The sequence below is a fragment of the Marmota marmota genome, unplaced genomic scaffold, assembly GCF_001458135.2.
Source record: "Marmota marmota marmota unplaced genomic scaffold, marMar, whole genome shotgun sequence".
NCBI lineage: Eukaryota > Metazoa > Chordata > Mammalia > Rodentia > Sciuridae > Marmota > Marmota marmota.
In genome coordinates this window covers 7427747-7454773 of record NW_026000075.1, presented here as the reverse complement: position 1 = coordinate 7454773, position 27027 = coordinate 7427747, and the positions used below count along the sequence as shown (strand labels likewise).

General features: G+C 33.6%; 1 protein-coding gene across 12 annotated transcripts in view; it reads left to right on the top strand.

Annotated features, from left to right (window-relative positions):
- Window positions 1–27027, top strand: part of Naaladl2 (N-acetylated alpha-linked acidic dipeptidase like 2) — a 1175859-nt gene that overhangs the window by 830281 nt on the left and 318551 nt on the right. For all 12 annotated transcript variants that reach the window (XM_048814261.1, XM_048814264.1, XM_048814263.1 and 9 more), the window contains 2 exons: window positions 10224–10367; window positions 25636–25728. In XM_048814261.1, coding sequence (XP_048670218.1) covers window positions 10224–10367; window positions 25636–25728 — 237 coding nt within the window. The remainder of the gene's footprint in view (window positions 1–10223; window positions 10368–25635; window positions 25729–27027) is intronic.

Below are 27027 nucleotides of genomic sequence, written 5' to 3'. Positions count from 1 at the left end.
ATCCTGTAAGAACACCTTAGCCTATTAATAGGGCAATTGGGGGGATACTGACCACAGCCACTTCTCTCCCTGTGCCACACAGCCTTTCCCATGATTCCAAAGAAGACTTATTATTTAATTAAATAACCTTTCAATACATTAGGAAATATTATGTTAGTAAAAATTAAGGCAAAACATTACCTTAGACTTTTTTCCTTAATTTCTTTCTTTTCCTTTCTCTTTTTGTTTTGATTATGAATTTGAGTCCTATGTCATAAAATACTTCTAGGAAATGCACATCCAAAACAACCGGATAAATTGTATTCACCAAATTATAGCTCCTTTGCATAAGAAAATTTTTCATATCCATGAATTCACAGGAATAATTAGTAAAAGAATATTGATGACTGAAAATATGTGTACAGGCACTTCTCAACAATCAATCTGTGGCTCAATAACAGGGGACATTTTTTTTCCCATGGATTTCTTCCAAGTACATATTCCCTCAATGTATCCCATCAGTATAGAAAGTAAAAATTCTATTTGTGATTAATAATAAAACCAACCCAGATGCCCTTCAATAGATGAATGGATAAAAAAAATGGGGCATTTATACACCATGGAGTACTACGCAGCACTAAAAAATGACAAAAATCATAGAATTTGCAGGGAAATGGATGGCACTAGAGCAGATCATGCTTAGTGAAGCTAGCCAATCCCTAAAAAACAAATACCAAATGTCTTCTTTGATATAATGAGAGCAACTAAGAACAGAGCAAGGAGGAAGAGCAGGAAGAAAAGATTAACATTAAACAGATACATGAGGTGGGATGGAAAGGGAGAGAAAGGGAAATTGCATGGTAATGGAGGGAGACCCTCATTGTTATACAAAATTACATATAAGAGGTTGTGAGGGGAATGGGAAAATAAACAAGGAGAGAAATGAATTACAGTGGACGGGGTAGTGAGAGAAGATGGGAGGGGAGGGAGGGGGGATAGTAGAGGATAGTAAAGGTAGCAGAATACAACAGTTACTAATAGGGCATTATGTAAAAATGTGGATGTGTAACCGATGTGATTCTGCAATCTGTATTTGGGGTAAAATTGGGAGTTCATAACCAACTTGAATCTATTGTATGAAATATGATATGTCAATAGCTTTATAATGTTTTGAACAACCAATAAAAAAAATAAATTAAAAAAAAGAATAATAATAAAACATAATCTTAATTATATTGTAATAAAAATAATAAATCAGGACAGGAACCTATTAAAATCTTACATACTTCCCATTTTAAACAAAAGAGACATTTCTGTAATTACATCATGGCATTTGCTTCCAACTTAGCTGTATTTTACAGAGAGCCTCTTTCAATGTTAAGGTAAGAAAGCTTTTTTCTAAAATTGATGTCAAGAATACCTTACCATGGGCTGGGGTTGTGGCTCAGTGGCAGAGTGCTTGTCTTGCACATGTGAGGCACTGGGTTCAATCCTCAGCACCATATAAAAATAAGAAAAGAAAATGTATGACTAAAATAAGTATTAAAAACCAAACAAAACAAGAATATCTTACTATGATGAGCTTAAGAATCCAAAAGAAGTGAAAAACTTTCCCAGAGTCATTTCTCTCTTAGAGACACAGCAAAGGCCAGATAAAAACAGGAAATATCCAAGTAACCATGAAGCTTTAAAAGATATTTTATACTTGATATAGTACATTTATTCTGACAATATCAGGGAAACAAGGGTTAATAATTTCCCACTTTTGTTATTAATAAATATCTAAAAACTCTATGAACACAGAAATAAAGTACTGTTCTTCTGCCTATTCATATAATCAGCCTCATAAAATAAAGTGTTTTCATTACAATCTGGTATGAAGAATTTTATTGTAAATTAATGGCTGCATACTTTCACAACAATAACAACAACAAAATAATCAAAACACATCCACATATTTATTTGCTGTCTTTTAAAAAATGCAAAGTGTACTTTTTCTGAAACTGTAGACTTTGCAAATCATTCCAATGTTTATACCCTTCAAGTTTGAGAAGAGAAGCTTCTTGAGGTAATGCCTCTAAGGAGTATTACTTTATGGATGGTGCAAGTAATGTGCAGATGGCCAATTATTCCAGTTATGAATATAGACTACCCTCCTGGAAGTAAAGAACAAAATAGATCATTTATATGTCCCTCAGTTTGTTTTTCTTAAGATATAGTTTATGGTTGTTTCTAAAATTTCATGTATTGGAAATGAATACTCTTGGAGTAGACAAAGGTTGAATGCAGAATTTTTTTAGATTTGCATAGAGTGGGGAAGTCAGTCCTCATATATCCATATATTCCTCTGAAACAGAATTAAAAATGCATTTGTCAATATCTGAATATTGCTACTGTCATTCTAACTCTACCATTTTGCATAAAAGGCAAGAATATAATATGAATTCAGTGGGATAAAATCCTCCACTAAAAAAAGTATCAGACCAAAAAAATGTGTTAACAGAAGATGTTAATGATGGCCATCATCTTTTGAAAACACAGGATTGGGCTTTGTCTCTGGGGTATTTATGTCAATGTGTTTTAAGACATTGGTAGACAGAAGGTATGCATGAAAATATCTTCTTATGATAACTTCCAATACTGATCAATTCCAATATAGCTCACACCACATGTCAACTGGTATAAACACTAACTACTATCCTTATGCCATGCATATTGGCCTCATTCCAGCATTACATCTTGCTTAGCTGCACATTAATCAAAACTTCTTAACGTGAAAATAAAAACTTTTCTTTAATTGAATGTTTATCAAGTTTAAACAAATTCTCACTATATAGCCATAATTTTGCATGTATTTAAATATATTTGTTAGAGGGAGAAAGGGAGACAATGATGGTAATTTATATATTATGATTCTTTGCCCCATATAATTTCACTTTACCAATATAAATCTTTTTTTGGCTTTTTCTTTTTTGGTACCAGGAATTTGACCCAGGGTGTTGAACCACTGAGCCACATCCCCAACTCTTTTTTATATTTTATTTAGAGATAGGACCTCACTGAGTTGCTTAGAGCCTTGCTAAGTTGCTGAGGTTGGCTTTGAACTCACGACCCTCCTACCTCAACCTCCTTAGCCACTGGGATTAGAGGTGTGAGCCACTACGTCCAGCTAAATCTTGGGTTTATGTCTACATATAAAAGAAAATAATTTTTAATCATGGGGAAAATTATATAACTCCTTTTGGACCTGTGTCATATTATGACCAATCCCTATAAATGAGCTAGTTAGAAATAAAGAGCCCCAGTTAATATTAAAAAGACTTTTCTGTGTGCTGCTTTTCTAAAATAAAAGTTTATGATCTTTTAATATCACAATAAGCAGTCATTTTGCTTTATAAATGAGTATGTTACTTTCTACTCCCTTTGGTGTAGATGTAAATACAATTGTTTTTATGATGCTTAAGTTAAGCATTAAAATATTGTGATATTTACAATATCACAGGATGCTTTTGTTTAAGAGTGGCACAGTGAAGGAAAGCATGCAGCCATCTGTGTCTTCACTTTTATGATTCCATATTTTATGAGTCATGGGTTTTAGTCTCAAGATGAGACAGAACAAAACTGCTCATTTGAACTTTGGTATACTCATCCATTCAAAAATTGTTCACTGAGCGCCCACATTTTACTCAGCACCATGATCAGCCTGGGGAATACAGTGGTAAATGAGCCCTGAGGAGCTTATGCTATGGGGGTGAGTAGAAAACCTTTTGAAAAGGAATTAGAGGAGACAGTAAGTTTAATAAATGTGTAAGCAAAGGCTTATGTGGGAGCACATAAGAAGGAAAAAGCTTCTTAGGATGTCTGACAACTCAGACTTGGGCAAATTGTTGTCTTTGAGCCTTTGGTCCTAAAATTTACATTGGTTAGATAAAAAGGCAGTAAATATATTGTGAAATTAAAGAAAAATTAATTATGGAAATAAAGATTAGTAAGAAAAGCCCTTTATGGTGAAGAAAACCATATATATATATATATATACACACACACACACACACACACACACACACACACATTCAGAGAAGAAGGCATAGCACAAAATATTTTTTGAGTGTTTTCATTTTTAATAATAACCTAATAACACAGTGTTGGCTTTGACTAGCTTGAGGGAAGATGGAGGTATTCATAAGCAGTGGGTTATAAGATACTAAAAAAAATAAAGGATCAATATCTTCATAAGGACAGCAAAATGACCAGCCATTGTAATGTGCTGGTCATTTCAGAAAACTTACTAAAAAAACACAAACCTGTAAATTTAATGGGCTCAAATAAAACAAAACAAAACAAACAAAAAACAAACATTTGTGCCAGTTATTTAATGGTCTGATGTCTGTCAAAGTGGCAGTCCTCTGAAGACAGTAAAATCATATATTCTGGGATAACAACACTAATGCCAACTTTCTCATTTGATTATTTGGGTCTTATACATAAAAGCAGAATGAAATATGCCTTAAAATCTTTGCTTTCTCAGCTTTCTGATAGTTTGGTTTGCTTGTAAGTGGGCAGTATTTTTACTTTTAGCTTGTCAATCTTTTATGGTATTAAATTACAATATCTAAAAGTAAGAAAGGAAATTTCTAATCAGTCAGCTATTATAATATTTATTCATGAATGAAATAATGAGTTATAAATGTGATTTTGATGTTTAAATTACCAAATTCAACTTTAAAGAAAGGCCAAAAACGAAACAAAAATGCTCTCAATCCTTTTTCAACTTATATAAACAGAGCTTATGAACAGACTTGTTACACATTTTGAAACAGATCAAAAGAACTGTTGATCTGAGATTTACAGATGTAGTCAAAGGTTCTGCAACTTTTAACTCTAGAAAATGGGAGGAAACACAGTGTTCATCCATTTGTTCTGCTTTTTATATTTTTGTTGATGTGAAAATTATGAATTGTGAATTGTGCTGTGGAAAAGTATACACTGATTTGGGCTAGTATTTACCTAATGTTCATATGAATCACCCAGGGATCTTGTTAGAGGAAGGATTTTCATTCTTAAAGTCTGGGGTGGGACCTGAGATTTTGAAAATGTACTAGGGTCCAGGTCATATGGTCATTCTTTGTTGGAGGGCTACCGTTGAATGGAAAGTATCTATACTTCACTGAGTAGCAAAAATGTCACACATACACATGAGGAGGGGTGGGGATATCAAGTGCAGAGGGTTGAGTCATGCTCCTAAAGTCAGAAGCTCTGCTATTCTTCTAACTGTGGTACATTGTCATCACCCATCCACACAAGGCCCCTCTTTTACTGAACCAGCATCTTCTTTACCTTAGAACCTCTTAGCATCTCAATCTTGAGGTTCCCAATGTCTGAGATTTCTGCTTGTATAATTGGCACTGGTTGCATACACTGACTTTTTAATTGGGGTTTAAAAGTATTTCATTTTGTCTCTCTCACACAGGCGCACATGCACACACACTGGTGCTGGTGTTCATGTTTTTCTTCCCTCTCTTCCTTTTTTCCTTTATTTCTCCTGAACTGGGGCTTGAATCCAGGACCTCATGCATGCTGGGAAAGCACTCTACCATGAGCTTTGTTCTGGCCCTCTCTTTCCCCCATTTTTTTTTTTATTATTATTATTTTGAGACACAGGGTCTTGCTAAGTTACTGAGGCTGGCCTGGAACTTGGTGATCCTCTTGCCTCTGGAGTAGTTAAGGTTATAGGCATGTGCTGCCACACTGGGCTCACATTTTCATTATACCTAACCAGATGTGATTGAAGTGAGTGGATATCAACAGTATGAAAAGAATAAGGTGAAACCTATTAAATATGTACAGATAGATAATATTTACTTATTTTAACCTTATTTCTTCTAAATGTCACTCACTATAATTCAGACTCTGGATGTCTGAGCTAATAGTGTGCTTTATTTCAGTAAGTCAGCAAAATGAAGACCGTTTGGGGTCACCTTGGTAGTTCAGAAACAGTAGATGGGGTGACAATATAACCATAGTGAAATCAATTATTTGTAAATTTCTAACTGTGAGTCAGTGATGGAGTTGGACTTAAATTCTGTATATTCAAATTCTTCATTATACTGTATGTGTGTGGTTGAATATTTGTGTGTATGTGTGAGATTGAATTATTGATGGAATGGATACATTTGAATCTTTAGATTACAAAGAATGCATAGAGACTTAGATACCTATTAAAATAAAAATTGATGTCATCAGTACGATAAACAATGCACAGAACATGACACAAATGCTGGCATCTAAAAGCTAGAGAGCTAAAATGTAATATTACAGTTTTTCTATATAGTACTTTTAGTATCACGGAACATACTCTACTTAATTTTCATATCACATTTAATGTTCATAAATGTGTTTTAAAATATAACTGAATAAAAATGTGATATGTGTTTAGTTTTACTCAAAGTATTTTAATAAAATGTAAGAAAATGAAATTCTCTCAGCTTTTCTTCAATAGTAGGGTTTTTGAAAAAAGCAGCTTTTGTCTATAATTTAATCTTAGTGTCTTGTTAAGTTCTGCTTTTAGTATCTGCTCTCAGAAGTGAACTGTTTGTCAAATTTCCATTAAGGTGAAGGTGAAAAATTAATGAACCACTTACTTCAGGAATTTCAAAACTAATGCAAGTCTATTAGTCATGCAGCACAAAAAATCAAAGATTTGGGGATGTGCAATTATGGCTTAGGTTTCACTCATATTTAACTTTTAAATATTTTGTTTTATATGCTTAGTAGAGCAATCTGGTGAAAAATGGAATAGAGATATTGATTTTTTAGAAGCAGATAAATATATCTCAAAGATGATTTTATTTATTGAAAAACTATTCATCTATAACAGGTAATGTTAGAACAAGGTTAATCATTGGGTTGATGGGGATAGATGGATCTGGAAAGTCTGTTTGATGTGACTTCTGGGAGAAGGGAACAGTCAGCTCTGGAGAAGTCATAAGTACATAGCAAGTAGAGAAGTATAAATTGGTCTTCAGTTGGGCTCCTGCTCAATATTTTAGACATTCAGAAAAATCAGTAAAATAAGCATTTATTTTTCATATAATTGTGATTATTTCTATTTCACTAATTATTGACCTACTGATGTGTTTCTGACAATATGCTAGGTGCTTTGTTTCATATAATGATATGGATGAATTGGTTTTTTTCCTCCAAGAAAATTAGAATTTAGTGAAAAAAAAAGATGAAGTGTTTCTTGTATAGCAATAATGATAATTGAAAAAGGCAAGTATTGCCAAAAAGGTGCAGGTGTATCACACAGAACCGAAGGAATTAGTGAAAACTTCACGTGGAAGGTGACTTTTGAGTTGGGCTTTGAAGGAAGCACTGTGCACTTAAGATTTGTGTAGTGGGTGAGAAGAACAAGTAAAGTGAAAGGAAATGCTTAAGTAAAAATATGAAGATAAAATCACAGGACATGTAGGGGATAGATCAAGCTTTAACGGAAGACATATGAGGAAGAATGACAGGAAATAATACTGGAAAGATAAAGTTTAATATTGCAAAGGACCTTGAATGACAAGCTAAAATTAAGTATTTGAACTGGTAAAGCATACAGAAACTTAAGAAATTTTATTTTGTATGGGAAACCTGTTAGGATCCAACATCCATAAAAATTTCTAAATAACTGATACACATAAATACCATTTCACTGTCCTATGTATAATAGAAATTGGTAAAAGTGATGGCAGTTTGTGTGCAGGGGTTGGTTACTTTGCCTGTCAGCACCCTCTTTGAGGTGTGTGGATCCTCTTCACTTTGTCCCAGCAGGTTCTGTGACCACTGTCGTCTTCTAAGTAGACCATTCATGGCCTGCTTCCTGAGCATGAGACCTGTGCGGTCTCTCAGAGCCCCCGCTCAAGAGGGCCTCACATTTGTTTCAGTGTTTTGCTACAGCCATATTGAATTTCTTCATATTTTTGCAACGGGCCATCCCACATTGTCATTTTGCTCGTGGCCCTGCAAATTATATAGCCAGTCATGGAAGTATGACATGAAAATGGCCAGGGAGCCGTGAACTACACTAGGGTCCAAACGCACTGTCATATATCCACAGAAAAGAGTTACTAAATTACAAGACTAGAGCTGTGCTTATATAACAAAACTGATTCTAAGCTTAAATCTTTATTATTGTTTTCTTCAAAGCCATGACTTCTAAGGCTGCCACAGGCCTAAGCTAAATATCATTTTTTTAGCCTCGTGGTTTTCCAGATAATAAATTAAGGAAACACTTTTGAAACATATTTTCTCATTTATGCTCTGCCTCCTGGAGCCTGCCTGCCAGCATCATTGGGCTCTGCACCCCCTGCAGTCCTGTCAAATTAAATTCTGGGAAAACTTTCAGCAATTATTTTCCTTAATAAAAGTTTTGAAAAATATAAGACTGTGTTCAAAAACATTATTGGCTGCCTCATAGAGTCATTCCATTGTGTATTTCTTTTTCTGACTCTGTAAAAATATTTCAGTTGATTATTTTTTAAATGTTTGCTTAAGAACCATTTAGTTTTTTTCTCTTTTTACTAAGTATTTGTGTAGTTTTCTTCATTTTGCATTACCACAGCTGTTTTCTCTCTTTTTTTTATTTTGGTTTTTTTTTCAAACTTATAAATGAATGTAGTTTATTTAGTCAAATATTTTCATGAGGCTTGATTTATAAAAATGCCACCTTCCCCTACCCTTTCCTGTGTCTCCTATCCTTTAATTGTCTCCCCAGGGAAAACACTTAATTGCTTTTAATACCTTTTGTCACCTATTTTTTTATATTTACCTCCTATCTTTCAACATGTTTGGGTTATCTCATCATTTTTAAGTATTTTCCATTATATTGACTTACCACTCAGAAAAACATGGCTTTACCTTTCATAAGACTCCACATGCATGACCTTGGACTTTGGCCCCTCCCCCATTTATCCTAAAAATATCATTTTTTTGCTTTTAAGTCAATAATCATCATTTATATTATGATTATATAAATATCACCCATATTGTACCATTACCTACCTTCTAACACAAGTTCTGGTCCCTTTACAGCTAATAGTTGTCTCTCTTTATATTTCTTATTTTTCTACATGTCTAGGAACTCTTCAAATCCTAATTCTGATCTGACAGTAAATATTCTCTGGATACATTAGCTCTCATCTGTATTCCCACTTATTTTGTCTTCCTGGAGACCTCCGTCCAGAGACTTCTGGCCTCCTCCTTTCATCCTCACTGGGCTGCTTCAGTGGCATCCCTCTTACTGTACAGTATTCATGGTGGAAGCTCACACTTAAAAATAGCAAAACTAAGTTGATTTGAAGTTTTTGTATAGGGGTGGAATTTATTGAGTAATGATTTCCAATGCAGGATGTCTTGAGAGAGTTACTTTTGGCTAGACCTCCAGATTTTCATTATTTTTAGATATTTTTGGTTGAGCTGGACTTATTTGCTACTAGACAATCTTCTATTGACCTACCTGGACGGAAGGAATTGGGTGTCAGGAAGGTAAAACATCGGAAGGGTCTCAGCAATGATATCAACATCCTGTTTTCAGTATCACTTACTTCACTGTATCTGGTGTCTCCAGATTCAGAGTTTCTATTTTCTGTTAGAATGAGGGAGGAATAGGAACCTGCATTGACTGGGTGTGCAAGAAGCTCAGTAGGACAGATTCCTTCTCAATTAGAATCTATTCCAATCCTCTGAATCCAGCCACCTTCATGCCTGCCGCAGTAGGGAGCTGTTTTTGCCAATCCCTAAGCCTTTCTGAGTTCTGCGGTTATAACTGTGCTGCTTCTCGCTTCTCACTGCAGGCTGAGATTTTGGTCTCCTCAGGGCTGTTATGTCAGCTGACACTTACTCATCTGCTTTCCAACTTCTAAAATTGTATTACTATCTATTCTCCCTGCCCCAGTGGATTTACTCTTTTTCATTCCTTTGTTGTCATTTTAATGGAGTTTTATGGGACAATGGAGGTACGTGTATGTGTATAATCTGCCATCTTTAATAGGATACATAATTGTAATTGGACTAGATTCTTATGAAGTATCTCAAATCATTTTTAATAAGTAGACACAGTTTAACTAAGGAGTAAATAAACAAATGAACAAATATAAACTTATTGCTCGTGATTTACATACTTATTACAAAGAACTTCTCCTTGATTATTTTTAATATCTGTTTACTAAGGACAATGTTCCTTCCTCTTCTGAATACAGATGGAAGCTTCAGACAAAACCAGTCAAACCTCACCTCCCTGTTGGTGCAGCCCATTTCTGCATCCCTTGTGGCAAAACTGATCTCTTCTCCAACAACTAGAAGCAAAAGCAACATCTGTAGCCCTCTCGAGCTTCCAAACAATGGTAAAGTATTTAATATCCTTCTGTGTGTCTTGTCATTTTTGAAAGAACTATGATCATTAAAAAAAAATCTCTTTAATTGACATGTTTAGGATTCTTCTTTCCAAAACATTGACTTTTGATGAAGGGGACATTTATCTGCTCTGTGCTCTATAGAGACATTTTTAGAAAGTAATTTTGGTAAACACTGAGAGTGGACCAAACTCAGAGGTTTTAAAAAAAAAAAAGCATTTTGAACTGCTGCAAAGAAAAGTAGCTTTACAGAATAAAGCATTTTGTACATGCGTGAAAATCTGCTTAACATTGCTTCCCCATTTCTGCTTCAGCAGTCTCACTCCCTGCCAAGATTCAGTGGATAGCAGGCAGCTATCTGGGGTATGAAGTCTTTTAGTATAAAGCATTAAAGCCTAATTCCTGCAATTGACTAAAAAATCCCTCTGTCTATACGCATCATCGCCCTAGAGATGCTTCTGGTACAGCAGTGCTGTTTGTCAGGCCTTGTTGGGCCACACAGGATCAAACCAGAGTAGTTAAGCTACCTATGGTAGGATGAAAGCCAGGGGCTCTATCTTGTTTCTGCCTCCAACTTCAGCATTAGAGTTCAAAGAAGAGATTCTCTTTACATATTGTCAGGTTTGTCTCTAGTTGCTGTTAACTATTACTTAAGAGCTGGCGTTTTATTTTATTTATTTTTTTGTTGTGTGTGTGTGTATGTGTTCACCTCTGAAAGCACAGCTGGCTGTGTTTTAGCTCACCTGGTTTTCTCTCAATAACAAAAGCATTAAAAATGTTTTGAAGAAGCTTTTTGAAAAAATCTGAATATATTCAGGATGGCTTTCTGTTAGAGGCATATACTTTTCAACATTCTATGGACCAAGAACCTCCTCAACTCCTTATTAATTGAGCAAAGTAGACAATAATAATAATAATGACAACAATAATAAGCCTATGCCCTCAAAGGAGTTCTCTAGGAAGGTTTATGTTTTGTTTTGACTTTTTTGTCTGTCATCTATTGAGAGCTGCAGAAACTGATCACATGCTTTGTTAAAATCTGTGAGCAACAACACAATAATAGTTAAGTCATAAAAAAAAAATTTGAACTTGTAAAGAACTAGATTTAGGCTCTGACTTCATTAGTTAAGTCATTACAGATTTGAACTCCCAATGCATTCCAGTCACTGTATTCAATTCCTGCATTAGTACCGTAACTGGCCCTATCTCACCTCCCAACTAGAAGTACTTCTTTCATTTACAGAAGGTAGCAAACCCTCTGTCATTCCAAGTTGTAGTGAAAATAAAATTATGATATGTTGTGGGCCAGGCATGGGCTGTGTATGTGAACTATGAACATCTGAGCATATGGGAGGACTGGCCTGATGTTGAGTGCTCTTTGGGCCGTGCAACACACGTGTGTACTTTTCTCCCTCTCTGCCTGTGTTCCCACACAGCACCTGAGATGGGTGTGACTTGTGAAGATGTTAATCAATCTACTGACATCACTAAGCTAGACTCAAGCCCCTGAAACCTGACCCTTTGCCTTATTTGGAAAGAACATTCTATTGAACCTCCCTCTGTGTCCCCTGCTATAAAAATAAAGATTTCAGGTGACTGGCTCTCTTTCCAGTGGACCCCTAAGATCGAGAACTGTCACTGGACCCAGAGAAAAAGGTATTTTCTTTATCTTTGTGTGATTATTTTGTGTCAATCCAAATTCACCTGGAGAGACCCTGAATGATTTAGTTGCATGTCGTCGCAATGATATATGCCCCACTAATTTTGTGTGCTATAAAATGTTAGGAGAATTAGGAAATCTTTTCCTTATTGAGTAAACATGTTAATTTCCTTCTCATTTGCAAATAATGTCTTAGCAAAACAAAATGATACTGTTTCCGTATATATCTATAATAAATTAACAACATGTACGATGCTGATAAACAAAGTTGAGATATATGCTAAAACCTGCTTAGAAATCCAGTGTTAAAAATGTAATGAGATAGGCCTGATTTCTATGAAATTAGGCCACATCAACCTTTTTTATGGATATATAGTAATTATTATTGTTTTTTAGAAAAATCCAGACATATATTTCAATCATAGAAAGAAATTTAATGTTATAATGAAGCTTCATTTTTTAAAATAGAGAATTTTGCTTATATTTCCCAAATATTGATTAAGCAGTCTGAGTAGGAGATTAAACATAAACTAATCTTAAATATAGTGTAATGACCTCCTTTACCCTGATGTTTTGGACAATAACACTCATCACATATCCAATATTATTAATGTTTAAGTTTTCTGATAATCGCCTATAAGACACACTGAGGTGATGGACTTTTAAGCAACTAGAACTATGCTTATTGTTTATGAATTAAAAAAATAATGTTGGACATCTTTTTTGTATTTGTTTGAATCAGTTATAAATGCCAGTAAAATGCATTTTGACACATTACACATAAATTAGTATAACTTCTCATTTGTTAAATTCTCTACGTATATCCCTGAACTTTAGGGTAAGAAAATCTTCACTACTCAGGTTCGGCTATAGTACATTAAAAATAAATGTGCAAATCAACTATTTATCATACTTATTTAACTATCTATATCAAATCAGAATTCTATAAACTGCAGTCAAAAATGTAGTAGAATTTTTGACCTTTTTCTTAACACTTTAAGTGATATGTTATGAGTAGGTTTGGTAGAACTCCAGACTCTGGGAATAGATCCTGACTGGCTCAAGCCCATTGGCTTATCACATTAATGATATTGTGACAATCGAACCATGATCCAATCTGGCAAAACAAGACCAAAATGTGATTTTTGAACTTTGAGCAATGACTTATTTTATACTAAAAGTGAACAAGAAAGCATATACCTTTGGTATATCTTGGAACCATGAGAGTGCATTTTACTCCAAAATGGAGTCAACAGGAAGGAGTGGGGAGGGGCAGGGGATAGGGCAGAGAGAGACTCTTGTCCACAGCATTTGATCCCTAAATAAAGACTTCTCTGAAGCCAAATCCATTGAACTGTCCATTTATGTTTTCTTTTCAGTTATTTGCAATGGAAGACTGATTCAGACAGTAAAACTTAAAGAATTAAATGTTTGTATTCATGAAATATGCTCAGCACAGAAGACAGTGGGCATTCCTATAGAAGGCCCTGACAGAACAAAACAGTTTTAGGAGAAATGGAAAAAGAATCAGGAAAAATATTTTTGCCTAAATAAATATAAATATTTTCATTGATTAGATAATTGGATGCTGACTCCATTTTCTTTCCCCTTATCTTCCTTTTAGTAGCTCACACTTATTGGATCTAACATATTGTCCATCTTTGTTCTTGAAACTCAATCAGAACATGAAAATGTGAAATATCAATCTGAGCTCATGGCTAAAATCCATGAATATAATAGGAAAAATGAGATGAAAAAAATGTAAAACAGATAATATAACTTAAGGAGGAAAATATAAATGAATCAAGTTAAAAATAGTATTTATATATATTTAATTAATTCATTATTTGCATAAAGAATGCCCATTTATCAGTGATGGCAAGTTTTTACAGAAGTAAATTTGGAGCATATCTCTTCAAATGGAAATGTATATATGTATATGTGTGTGTGTGTATGTGTGTGTATATATATATATATATATATATATATATATATATATAATATTCTTATTCACTACTTGATATATTCTTTGGTGAAAATACCAATATAACATTGAATTGATAATTTCATATTAATCTTTACCTATTTCAAATGTACTTTAAATATTTATCTTTTTTAATTTGTTGCCAGCTATTTGAAAAAGATTATTAGCAACTTTTGAGTAGAGATTTAAAAACATGTATTGAACATATATACTATTACAAATTGTGGTTATACAAAAATTATTGGCAAATCATTCATTTTAACATTTAAAAGAGTTATTAACAAGAAATGTTAGAACACTTGCTAGTACCTGGCATTATTTTTGTTACATATGAAACTAATCAATCTGTTTAAAGTACATGTGATAAAATCCAGGAGTAATTATGCTATTCTGGTTAGAGAATGTCTTGGGATTATGTATTTGTTTCTATATAATTATCTATCTATCTATCCATCTATCTATCTATCTATCTATCCACCCTTCTATCAATCCATATATCATTGTATATCTATAATATATCTCAGTAGACAGGGAGTAGTATAGATTTGATTATGATGTGCTCTCATCTAATTTCCAATATAGTAAGTGGTTAGCCTTGTTGAGCACAGCAAAACAGAAGAAAAAATTTATTTATTTATTTATTTATTTAGTAGACTTAAAAAAGTAGGAAAATGCAAATTTGTTCTAGAAGAGTTTTGGTTGCGTAGTCAGCTTTCTTTACTATAATAAAAATACCCGAGGCAACAATTTAAAAGGAGAAAAGGTTTATTTTGACTCATAGTTTTGAGGTTTCAGTCTACAGTCATTTGACTGCATTGTTTTGAGGCATGTGATGAGGCAGTGCATCATGATAGAGTGTGTGTGGAAGAGGAAACTGAGAGGAAAAAGAGTAAAAACAAGGTACCAACAACCTCTTCAGTGCCATATCTTCAGTGTCCTAACTTTCTTCTACTAGGTCCCACCTCCTAAAAATTCCACCATCTCCCCAATAGCAGCACATGCTGGTGACCAAGCATTAAATCCATGGGCCTTTAAAGAACATGTATCCAAGTGATATCAGTGGGCTTTAATAACTTCCATCCATCAATAGAGAAGAAAATACTTGGAAAAAAATGGGGAATCTTAATTTGTGCAGACAACTTCTATATAGCATACATACAGATATGGTAGCTTCTGCTTATCTAAAAAAAATCAATGTGCTAGATCACTCTAGAAAGGCTGATATATGTGGCGATAATGTGAACTAGTTGATAAGTTACTAAACTCTGCAATGGTGACACCCAATTTTATGGCTTTTCAAGCAAGCAATTACACAGTGAACCTAGGAGCCTGAGCTGGAAGCTGATAGAGTAATCCTTAGAACTAAAGATCAGCATTCCTGGCTGCCAGTCTGACAGTCTGACGTGCTTGGACAAAAGAAAAAATAGCTTCAGAATTGGCTTTGAAGGACTATTCATCAAGGATCTTCAACAGAGTGAGCATAGGTGGGAAACCTATTGTCCAAAGTCCAAGAAAAGTAGAGTCAGTCCTCTGTTTCCTGGGGAGTGCAGGCTGGGCTGACTGAGGGGGACAGAGTTGTCATTCACCCAGAACTTCTCAACTCTGCAAAGGTTTCTGTTTTTTTTTTTTAACAATTTGATTTTAGAAACGATTCAGTTCAGCTTTAATCCAGATAACTTGTTTATTTGCATAAAGACCCTAAGATAACCTGGAACATACACTTCTTTTTGTTTGTTTGCTTAAAGACCTAAAGGCCACTTGGAATGTGCACCTCTTCAAATAAAATCATTTTAGCCAGTTTTGGCCAATTTTTCTAGGTTTCTCAGCAATTTTTATAACTTCTTACATTCTTATGCCTTTATTTTTCAAATACCTGTCATTCTCACCAATTACAGAAAAGTAAACTTTGGAATTTGTATGTGTGATAAAGTCCATTAGTTCAAATCCTATTTTTCTATTTTGATGGTCTATTTTCCCCAATGGACCTGTCATTTTCTAACATAGTATCTACCACAGATTTCTCACTGCCTTTCTGGTTCTATATTCTGCTACTCCTTCATGTATTCAATGTTGTTACTGAGTATTCTATTCAGAATTATCCAAATATTTCTTACATATTTATGTCTTTAAGTTGTAAAGGCATAGTGTCTTTTAAAGTCTTAAATTTTAGTCCAAATGACATCTCCTCCATAAAAAGCCCTTCAGGGTTCCTCTGAAGTTGGAGGCAGCCCCTCCTGTCTCTTTCTGCCAGGCTCTTGGCATTTACATGATTCTTAGCATTATGATATGATATTCTTCTGATCTAACGGATAAGTAACTGGATTTTTATTAGAATATATTATTTTCTCTTTATTCCTATATTTCATTTTTTTGAAGTCTGCTTTATGGACAGGATCAAGATTCCATGAGTATTTAAAAAGAACATGTAATATGTAGTTGCTAGATTTAGGGCCCCGATAAGCACATTTAGATTAAGGTTTATTTACTTTTTTCTTCTCTTTTTGTGGTGCTAGTGATAAATCTCAGAGCCTTGTGCATGTGAAGCAAGCACTCTTCTACTTAGCTATGTCGCGCAAGTCCTTAGACTAAGTTTAATCAGATTGTTAAAGTATTCTATATTTTATTAGTCTTAAAATCTCTCAAGTGAGAATAGTTTATTAATTTTACTTTATATATTTTGAAATCATCATGTAGGTGTTCATGGAATCAAATATATCACATCTTCCTTGAGAAAGAAGCCACTTTATAAAGTGAAGTGATATTCTTAATATTTAGTAATGTACACTTTAAATTCCATTTGGTATGACATTTATTCAGCTACACTAGTTTTTTTTAATGTGTACTTTTATGCTGAATCTTTTTTGATTTCAACCTTTCTATGTCTTTATCTTTATTTTATGTATGTCTCATTAATAATAAATAATTTGCATTTTAAATATAGTCTGATCATATTTTACCTGGAGCATTCTATTCATTATACTTAATGATATTCCTATCTACTTAGTCTGACATTTTTCATCTTTAGGTTTCCTCTTTGCATCAAAAATACTATCCTTTTGTTTTATGATTCTCTCTAGATTTAGATTTTGGTCATTATATTTTTCCCTGTACTCTTTTAGATATTATAAATACTGCTATGTTATTTTAGTCTAGAATTACTTTTTGAATTCCCTTGCTCCTTATGTGTTCACTGTCAGGTAACTTTCTTCCCAATCTCTTGGGATGAAATAAAGGAGTGCAGCCCTTTAGAATTCCTACTTCATAGAGGAAGGGTCATTTCTAGAACTGCTTCTCTGCAACGTGCCCAGAACTCTGTCTTCTGACCTTACATCTCATGAGGCAATTCAGATGAAAACATTGTCCAAATCGGTAAATTTCCTCAGGTTGAATGCAACATCATTGTTTTGTTTGTCTGGGTTCCCATCACAACTTAAATTTCCACCTAAGAATTTCTTAATGTCATGCTATTTCTTAAATGCTGTTAACATTTTTTTTGCATTTTATTTGTCATCATAAGTTATTTTCAGCAAGAAACTTAGTCTGACATCCTAGCCCACCATATTAGTAGTAAAGAAAATCTTGACCTCTCCATCCATTTATTTCCTGGTCCCAAAAATGAATAACTCAGGGATTATACAGAGATTGATTAACATAGAAACCAGGTTGCCATCAAGAAGTCAATGATATTCTAAAAACTTTCAATTCAGGGGCATTTAGTTTGTGTCTTATGCACAAGGTATGGATAGGAAAAGGGAAACAGAAAAGTGATATCAATGATATTACCTTCAAATCAGGGCTATTAATTTCTATAATCTATAAACCTGAAAGACTGAGAAGAGAGAATGTTTATAAGAAGTGGCCAGACTTTGAGCTTTAAGAGAGGAGCTGTGGCTTTCCATCAGGTAATATAGTTTTAGCCAGCAAACAACAACACAAGGAGGATAATGGAGAATTAATACTCCATTTTTTCATGTACCCACCTGCTGATAGCTTGTTGTTGCATTCCATTGGCCAAACTCAACCTGAAACCAAAGACTCATGGATTCAGATAGATATGGTCCAAAGAGGTCATTCTTCTGGAACAGAGATGGGTGAGCAGTGCAAAATAGAACTGGATGGACAAATGGAAAATATGTTCACTGTGTTGCAGGTGATTACTTGGTTGACTAATTTTATAATTTGTAATTTGTGGAAGTGTTTGGCTGAGAGATGTGGGAAATGAATTGATTTTTACCATGATAAGGAATACCAAAAAAAGTGTTTTTTTTTTTCTCATTCATGTTCTTCAAAACTTTTTCCTATTTAGACAATCTTACTAATTAAAAATAGGAAATAAATATTAATCATCTTTTCACCAAGGTATTCACACTCATAACATACATGCACATGTGATGTGAATGTATATATTTTGGAGACACAGGAGATTACTATTATCTTTAAAGTATATGTGATGGTGGCATAGAATCCAGAAGCAGTTTGTACTCAGTTTTTTAAGTAAATAGTTGGCATTAAGGACAAGTTACAGATCCTCACTGAAAATTTAAGTCTAGAGCAGATTTCAGTTTCCATGGGAATCGAACAATTCAAAGCCCCCATATTAGAGATGTGAAGTACCATTCTAGAGTCAAGTAGCCAAAAAAGAGACTCAAGTACACAGAATTGGACAAATATTCAATTAAAATTAGAGACCCTCTGATAAATTTCAAATGACAGAATTGCTATTGTTATTGCTACAAAGAACAACATTGTCTTAATAATGGATTGTTCCAATTAGTAATGCCAACACCAGTAGTTGAATGATTATAATATGAGTTTATCCAAGATTTCACTATTAAAATTTAAAGTGTGATTATGGTACTTATACTGTAAATGGAAACAGACTCTTTACATACTTATTTTCAGGATAGTATGTTGAATAATAGAAATAATATCTATTAAGATGCTTATACATAAATATAAATAAATGAAAGACCCCTTTTTGCTATATGAATATGCTATTATTTGGACATAGTCTTTGCCCAGTGATACATAAAGAAATCTTTCTGTCAGTTGGAAGCATCCAATGTAAATAGAGCATCCTCCTCAGAACAAAAGGTCATGTTTCTTTTCTTAGCTTACTCTGGTTCTTTTATACTGGAATCTTAAACTCTGGGATATAAAAGAAGGCAGACTAAAATAAACGTCTAGAAACATAAAGGAAGTATAAGAAAACTATTAAATACGTTTTAAAAATCAGCCAAAGGAAAAAAAAACAAAATTAAATAAAATCAAATATTCAGAAGCAAAACTGAAGACAGAAGTAAAAATTGGAGAAGTGAGAGAAAGAGTTGCTTCTGTGCTTCCTAGTGTTGAGAGGTCCTAGGCAAGGATATGGCACCCAGTAGGCCAAAGACATGAGCTACGGGTTAAATGCTGAATGTCTCCCAAGGCTCACATGTTAAAAGGGTTTGTCCCCAGCCAGTGGCACTATCAGGAGGCCAAGGTGGTGGGGCCTAGTTAAAGGAGGTAGCTCACTGAGGCAGGCCTTTGAAGAGTTTATTTATTTTCTTTCCTTCTTTCTTTCTTTCTCTCTCTCCCTCCCTCTTTTTCTCTCCCCCAACACCCATGAAGTGAGCAGATTTGCTCTGACACACTTCCCCACCATAAGGTTCTGCCTCACCATTAGCCCCCAGTCACGGGATCAAATAACTATGGATTGAAACCTCTCAAACTATGAGCCAAAATAAATCCTTCTTTCCTTCTTTATGTTGTTTTTCTCAGGTTTTGCTCACAGTATTGAGGGCCAAGATTTGCAACTAAACCTCTGTATGAAGATACTATAAATGGAAACTAGCAGAACCATGGTGGGAATAGGAAGATCAGAAAGAATTTACCCCCAAGTAAATGACAGCTTTCTTGTGCCTGAGTCCTGGACAAGTTTATATGCACATATATCTACCCTAAAAACTCAAAAACTGTCTCAGAATTCTCATTACAATTGTATTACAGAAACTCCAAGCCAAGCAATTAGCATAAATATCATACCCAAGTTATGAATGCCCCTGGAATGCCAGATAAAAACAAATACATTGCTGCAAACCTTCACAAGAGAAATATTAACGAAAAGAAAGATGGATAAATTATATTAATATGGGGTTGGGGGAGAGGACTTTAGGAAAAAAAATAAAGATAGAAAAGATATATGGAGAATAATTCATCATAAAAATATCGCAATACTTGCATAGATGTAACAAACTAGTCTAAAATTCCACAAATAAAATATTATACTATTTTTAGGATTATTTTTTATTGTATTAATTGATCAATATGCTTATAGGAAACTTCAACATGTCTCAATAATTACCAGAGAAAACATATATTACATATAGAACAATTAGTAAGTTATTAACCACAAAAATTTTAAGTTTAATCCACTGGAAATATATGTAGAAAGTTGCACCCATTAAATAAGTAATACACAGCTTTATGTTGACTCCATGTTTATAAAAATGCATATTCTCCTATCAATTGCAATAACCCTTATGATCACAAAACAAATCTCACCTAATACCAAAGTATCAATGGCATACAGACCTTATTTCCTATGTAGACCTAAAGTAAATTAGATATAGATATCAAAACAGTAGCTCACTCTGTCTTGTGGCTATTTAAATTTTTTTTTAAACTCACATACATATATTTGAAAGGAATTACAATAGAAATGTATAAAATCAGGAATTTATAAAACCATAATATGTATAAACATCAATGTACTACAACTACTTAGAAAATCTGTAGCCTTGTAGGTACATATTGTTACAGATAGAATATGAGGTGTCCCAGAAAACTCATTGTGAGAAAATAGAGGAATGTTCACAAATGAAATGATTAAATTATAAGAGCCATAACCTCAGCAGTGGATTAACCAATTTGGTAGATTAACAATTTGAAGGACTGCTGTACTAGGTGGTAACTATAGATAGAGTGTGATTGAAGAAAGCAGGTCATTGGGAGCACAATTTGGGGGTTTATATATTTTGTCCCTAGTGCCTCAACTTCTCTTTCTTTGCTCCTGGGCTCCCATGAGCTGAACAGCTTTCCTTTACCATGCCCTTCTGCCAGGATGTTTTGCCTTATCTTGGACCAACAGCAATGGAGTTGCTGACCATGGACTGAACCTCTGAAACAATGAGTCCAGATAAACCTTTCCTCCTCTCAGTTGTTCTCATCAGGCATTTTGATCCCAAGAACACAATGCTGGCTAGTAAAAAGATTGGAAAAAAAAATTGAAAAGCAATGAGACAAACATTTAATTAAGAAGCTATGTAAAAAAAGCTAAGTGATGTCTATAGCTATTATTTCTATAATAAAATAGAAATAATAGGTATAGATATAGACATCATATTTAAGGAAATGTACAGGAAAAAAAATATATTTGGACTCCTTTACAAAACAGGTAGTGCCCATGCTACACAAATCCTTACAGAATCTGAGAAAGGAAGAAAAGATCCCTAAAACATTTGACACAGTATAAGCCAGATATCCAAAGGAAGCTAGAACAAATGAGAAGTAAAATTATCAACTGATCTCTCCCTCCCCGCCCCCTCTCTCTCTCATACACACACACACACACACACACACACACACACACATATGCAAATATTCGAAAATCATTCATCATCAGATTCAGAAAACATATGACCAGGTAGAACTGATTCTGTAAATGTCCGCATTTTTAAACACTGCAAAGCAAAAAGTTTACAGTTATCTCAATAGATGATTCAATAGCTATTTATGGTAAAACCTCTTAGAAAAGTAAGAATAGAAGTGATCTTCATTTGATAAAAGGAAATTCCCAGGAAATTATAGCAAACTGGTTTTTTCCCCCAAGATAAAATCTGAGGAACATTATTTTAAAGAATAAAAGACAAAGACAAAGCAATTTTGCTATCTTGGCCTCCATTCCACACTGAACTGAAAGTTCTAGATAAAACAATCAATTAAGAGCAAGAAGCAAAAGCTATGCAGATTTAAAAGAAAAAAAAATCCCATCCATGTGAGGAGCTGTCCTCACTGAATATGTTCATAAGAACCCTACAGGTTAACTGTTAGAACATACAGAAGTTTAACAAAAAGCTCATTCGAAGATGAAAATAAAAAATTAAATAGCATTCTTATATGGAATGTAAGTAGTTATAAATATTTTTTAAATAGCTGAGAAACCATAAAAATAAATTTAATTTTAATAATAGTTGTGCAAAACGTGTTTTGCAGAAAAATATAATGAAGTAAACTGAAATAAATTGAGATGCATCTCTTATTCACATGCTGCTCAATATTATTTCTGCAGATGGATCTATTAATGTCATGCAATCTCAATGACATCTTGAAATGTTTTTTTCATGATATTCAAAAAGCTAATGTTAAAGTTCATATGAAAGTAATAGTTTATAAATATCTCCCAAATCGAATCATAATGTAATTGGATGATGGTCATATTGATGCTAATGATGCTCATGATAGAAGATCGACCATTTTAGATATAATAAACCTACATAATTTAAATAAGATGTCACAGGTTTAAATGAAGTGCAATAATAAGGCTAAAAATAGATCCATATATAAATTAAAACTTATTATATATGACAACAGCTTCAAGGAGAATAAAATTAATTATTCAATAAATTATGTGAGAAGAGTTGCCTATTCATAGCCAGAGACAAAATTGAATGCCTGCTTCAGGACATGCTGCATGAAAGGCATAAATTTGAAAACTCACTCTAGAAGTTTTGAAACACCTGAAGAACATTTTCTTGTCACAGGATAAGAACATGATTTATAAGCCAAGACGAACAATCCTATCGACATATTCTTGGTAAAAATATTGATAAATTTGACTATATTAATTTGTAAATATAATAGATATTTTAATACACATAATCAATAAGGAAATAATATCCTAAGAAAGAACCTCTAAAAAAACCATCAATGATAAACAGTACAACGGAAAACAGTCAAGTATAGAGACAAGAAATTGAATGATGAATATGCATATATTAAAAGCTAGGAATTCCACTTGTATTAGCATAACACATGTGCATCAAAACATTTAAAATGTTCTTTGCTATACCATTATGCCAAAAAAAGAGGAATCAACTTTGTTAATCCTCAGTAATTGACCTGGAAAATAATTTGGCCTTGATCCAAAATCCAAATATTACTGAATAGCTAAAGTAAATAATACAGAGGGGCTAAGGTTGTGGCTCAATAGTAGAGCACTCATCTCACATTATGAGGTACTGGGTTTGATCCTCAGCACCACATAAAAATAAAAATAAATAAATAAAATAAAGTTATTGTATCCATTTACAATTAAAATAAATAATTAATATAGATCTCTATCTACTTTCATGAAAAATTGGGAAAAATGTAATACTAAGTGAAAAATAAGGTATAATTTATGTAAAATTCCAAAACCTGAAAAGTAGTAGGATATGTTTGTATCTTTGCCTGTATTTATTTATTTCTGCCTACCTATCAATATACTAAAGTACTTATCTGAAAATTATTAATTTTAACTTCAGGGTAAAAATGAAATTAGTAAAATTGTATTAATTTGACTATTAGAGAAGAGCATCAATGAAAAATATAAACATGTTAAATCTAGATGTGGATCATTATCATACATTGTCTTAGTTCTTTTTCTTTTGGCTGCCTGATAAATATTTCAAAACAAAAAAGTTAAAATGGAGTCTTAAAGAACACTTTGTTGTTCATATAAAAATGTTAACTATATGAAGACCTGGATTCAAGCCCCAATTCTTTCACGATGTGTTTTATTCAGTAAATAAATATAATGACTCATATAATTCATGGTTCAAGGATAACTGATATTCAGTGAGAATTTGTGTGTGTGTGTGTGTGTGTGTGTGTTTAACTGAATAATGTAAATTGTAAGGCCCTTTATCAATGTAAGGTAATATTCCAAGCAGTATATTGTATATATCGAGAGTTTTACTCAATGATGAATCAGGAAAGAACAGTTAATACTGGGTGCTAGAAAACCAGGAAATATTCTTCAGTAATATCTAAATCCTAAGGGCTTGGAGGAAAAAGAAAGTTCACTTATCTGGATGATTTGGAACAAATCTAGAATAGGAAATTAAACAAATGATAATTTTCCAACTATATGACTTTCTGGAAAAGGAAAACTATAGAGAAAGTAAAAAGATGAGTGGTTGCCAAAGAGAAACGAAAGATGAATAGGTGGAACACAGGGGATTTTTAGAGCAGTTAACTATTCTGTATGATGCAACTGTGGTGGATATATGTCATTATACATTTGTCAAAACCCATAGGATGCACAGCACAAAGAATGAACCCTAATAAAAATTATGGACTTCAGTTTAAAAAAATAATGCAGGACCTTCAACTTAACAAATATTCCACACTAATGCAAAATGCTACTTATATGAAGCACAGGAGAGAGGGAGCTATTTGAATGGTTTGTATTTTCTGCAAACCTGAAATTGCTCTGAAAAACAAGTTCTATTGATTGGAAAACAAACTAACAAAAATGCACATGATCTAAATTAAAAGCACATTGTCCCACAGGTGAGACAGGCAGGCTTTCTCACAGAACCTCTTTACTCTGCAGTTATAATTTTAACAGATTCAGTGGTACTGGTTTTCCAGTTAAACTATTAATTTAAATTTAATTTGTACCATTTAAGGAAGAAGCAACATATTTATTATAATTTTCATTGAGCAGTAAGAAGTGACAATAGAGGGCTTGCTATTAAAGGGTGGCTGCTTAGCATGAACTCTTTTCTAATTGCTACCCTCTGCCTGGCCCCCTGACCTCATTGAGCTGTTCTTACACCTCACCAGAACCCCACCCTATCCAGATTGCCCAGGACCAACCACATATAAGATTAACACATCAGGACCAAAGGCCTTCAAAGACCATGTCAGGCCTGTGACCTCGTCCATCCTGACTAATGTCTTCAGCTTATTTACAAAGTTTTCAATAATAAGTATAAATAGAAGAACTCAAGGTGCATAATTAGGATTTATAGTAGAGATGAGGGACCTATGAACATAGGTGGAAATAAAGAACCCAATATATGAAAATATATATAGCTGTAAGTATCTTTATCCTTTTAATTTGTATAATACTTTAGAGTTTTAAAAGTGCTTCCTTCCGTGTGTGTGTGTGTGTGTGTGTGTGTGTGTGTTTAAGATAGGGAAATATTCATTATTTCTCTGGAAATATATTTATTTATCTATTTTTTCTCTTTCTCTTTTTGGGCAGTGTGAGTTTTTCTCCTGTGTGCTTTCATGTTGAACCACCTTATAACCCTGAATGTGAGGTTAGAGTTGCCTATTTATGGCTCTGAGGTTCTACCAGGCCAGCAATTGTTATCTTAGTCATCATTGTATAACAAGCACTTAAAATAGACTTTCCACTAAGGTAGTCAATAAATATTGGGCAAAAAAGTATAATTTTGCTTATCTGAAAATTTCAAGTATTTCTAATTCTTTTCCTGATAGTTTTAGATAAATAAATGTTAATCTTTTAAGAAAAATATCAGAATAATATAGACAAAAAACATCTTTTTAAACTTTTTTTTCAGAAATAAGAATTGTCAGCATGCAAATTCAGACAGTCACAAAATTCAAGACAGTCACTAATGTTATTGGATATTTAAAGGGCATGGCCTCTCCAGGTAAGTAGAATTAAATATTTAAAATCAAAAATTGATATGAAATTTAACAGGAAATATTCTATAGTAATTTAATAACATAGTCAAATATCTTAAACTTATATTACACTGCGAATCATTATCAAACTAAGAAGTCTCTCTTTATTCTCTTTCCTATTATATATCTTCTAAAGTAAACCTCAGTAGGGAGTTTGTGTGTACCAGGGGAGGGGAGTGAAACAAGAATGAGTTTAGATTTGTTAAACTGACATGTGACGCGAAAGCCAATGTTTTCTTCTCTGTTTTATCTTTTCCTCACTATATAACGACATTTAAATTTTTATTTTTATCAAGAAAAAACATTAAAAACATTTTAGTTTTTAATGATGCTTTTTTTTACAAATAAAAGCTTTTATCTTCAAATGTAATCTTTCATTGTTAATTGATGTTCACCCCTGATCCTTGCTCTGCTGACATTTCTTCCTAGTGTTTACACAGTTTTAGGTTTTGAGGGTATTTATGTAAATTACCACCTGGCTAAATTTTAAATCATTTTCTGTCTTGTTATGGGCTGCTGATGGGTGCTTCAGATGACATTACATAGACTTACAAAAGTAAAACTAATGATATGTATATAGAGAGAATAATATCAACACTATCAAATATATCATAAAGCTGAATCACATATTACTGTCTTAATTAGCCTGTTATACAGTATAGAGTACAACAGTGTGTTGTTAAACTTGGGCCACTTCTCTTGATGGGTGTTTTAGTTAGTCTTTTCATTGCTGTTACCAAAGTACCTCACAAGAACAACTTAGAGGAGGAAGTTTATTTGGAGCACAATTTCAGAGGTCTCAGTCCATAGACAGCTGGCTCCATACATTGTTTTGGGTTCTAGGTGAGGGGAAAGGCTAAGTAGAGGAAACCCTTTCAGCTTATGCGAGGGTCAGGAAGCAGAGAGAGTGAGAGATAGAGACAGATACAAGGACAGCCACAGAGACAGATCACACTTGGGTGAAGGGGCTGTAGGGAAAAGTAGCTCTTCCAGGGCATGCCTCCAGTGACCTACTTCCTCCAGGAAAGTCCACCTGCCTACAGGTACCACCCGGTCAGTCCATTCAAACTAGTATAGACTAGAGTAGAGCTCGCACAGTCCAATCATTTCATGTTTTAACATTCCCACTTAACAGGAGATTTTGAGGGAGACAACTCATATCCAAACTATAATAATGTGGTTAAGGACATTTACTGAGTTTTCCGTGGAGAATTATCCTTCTCCATAGCATTAATCAAATTAACCTAATTGCTAACCCAGAGAAT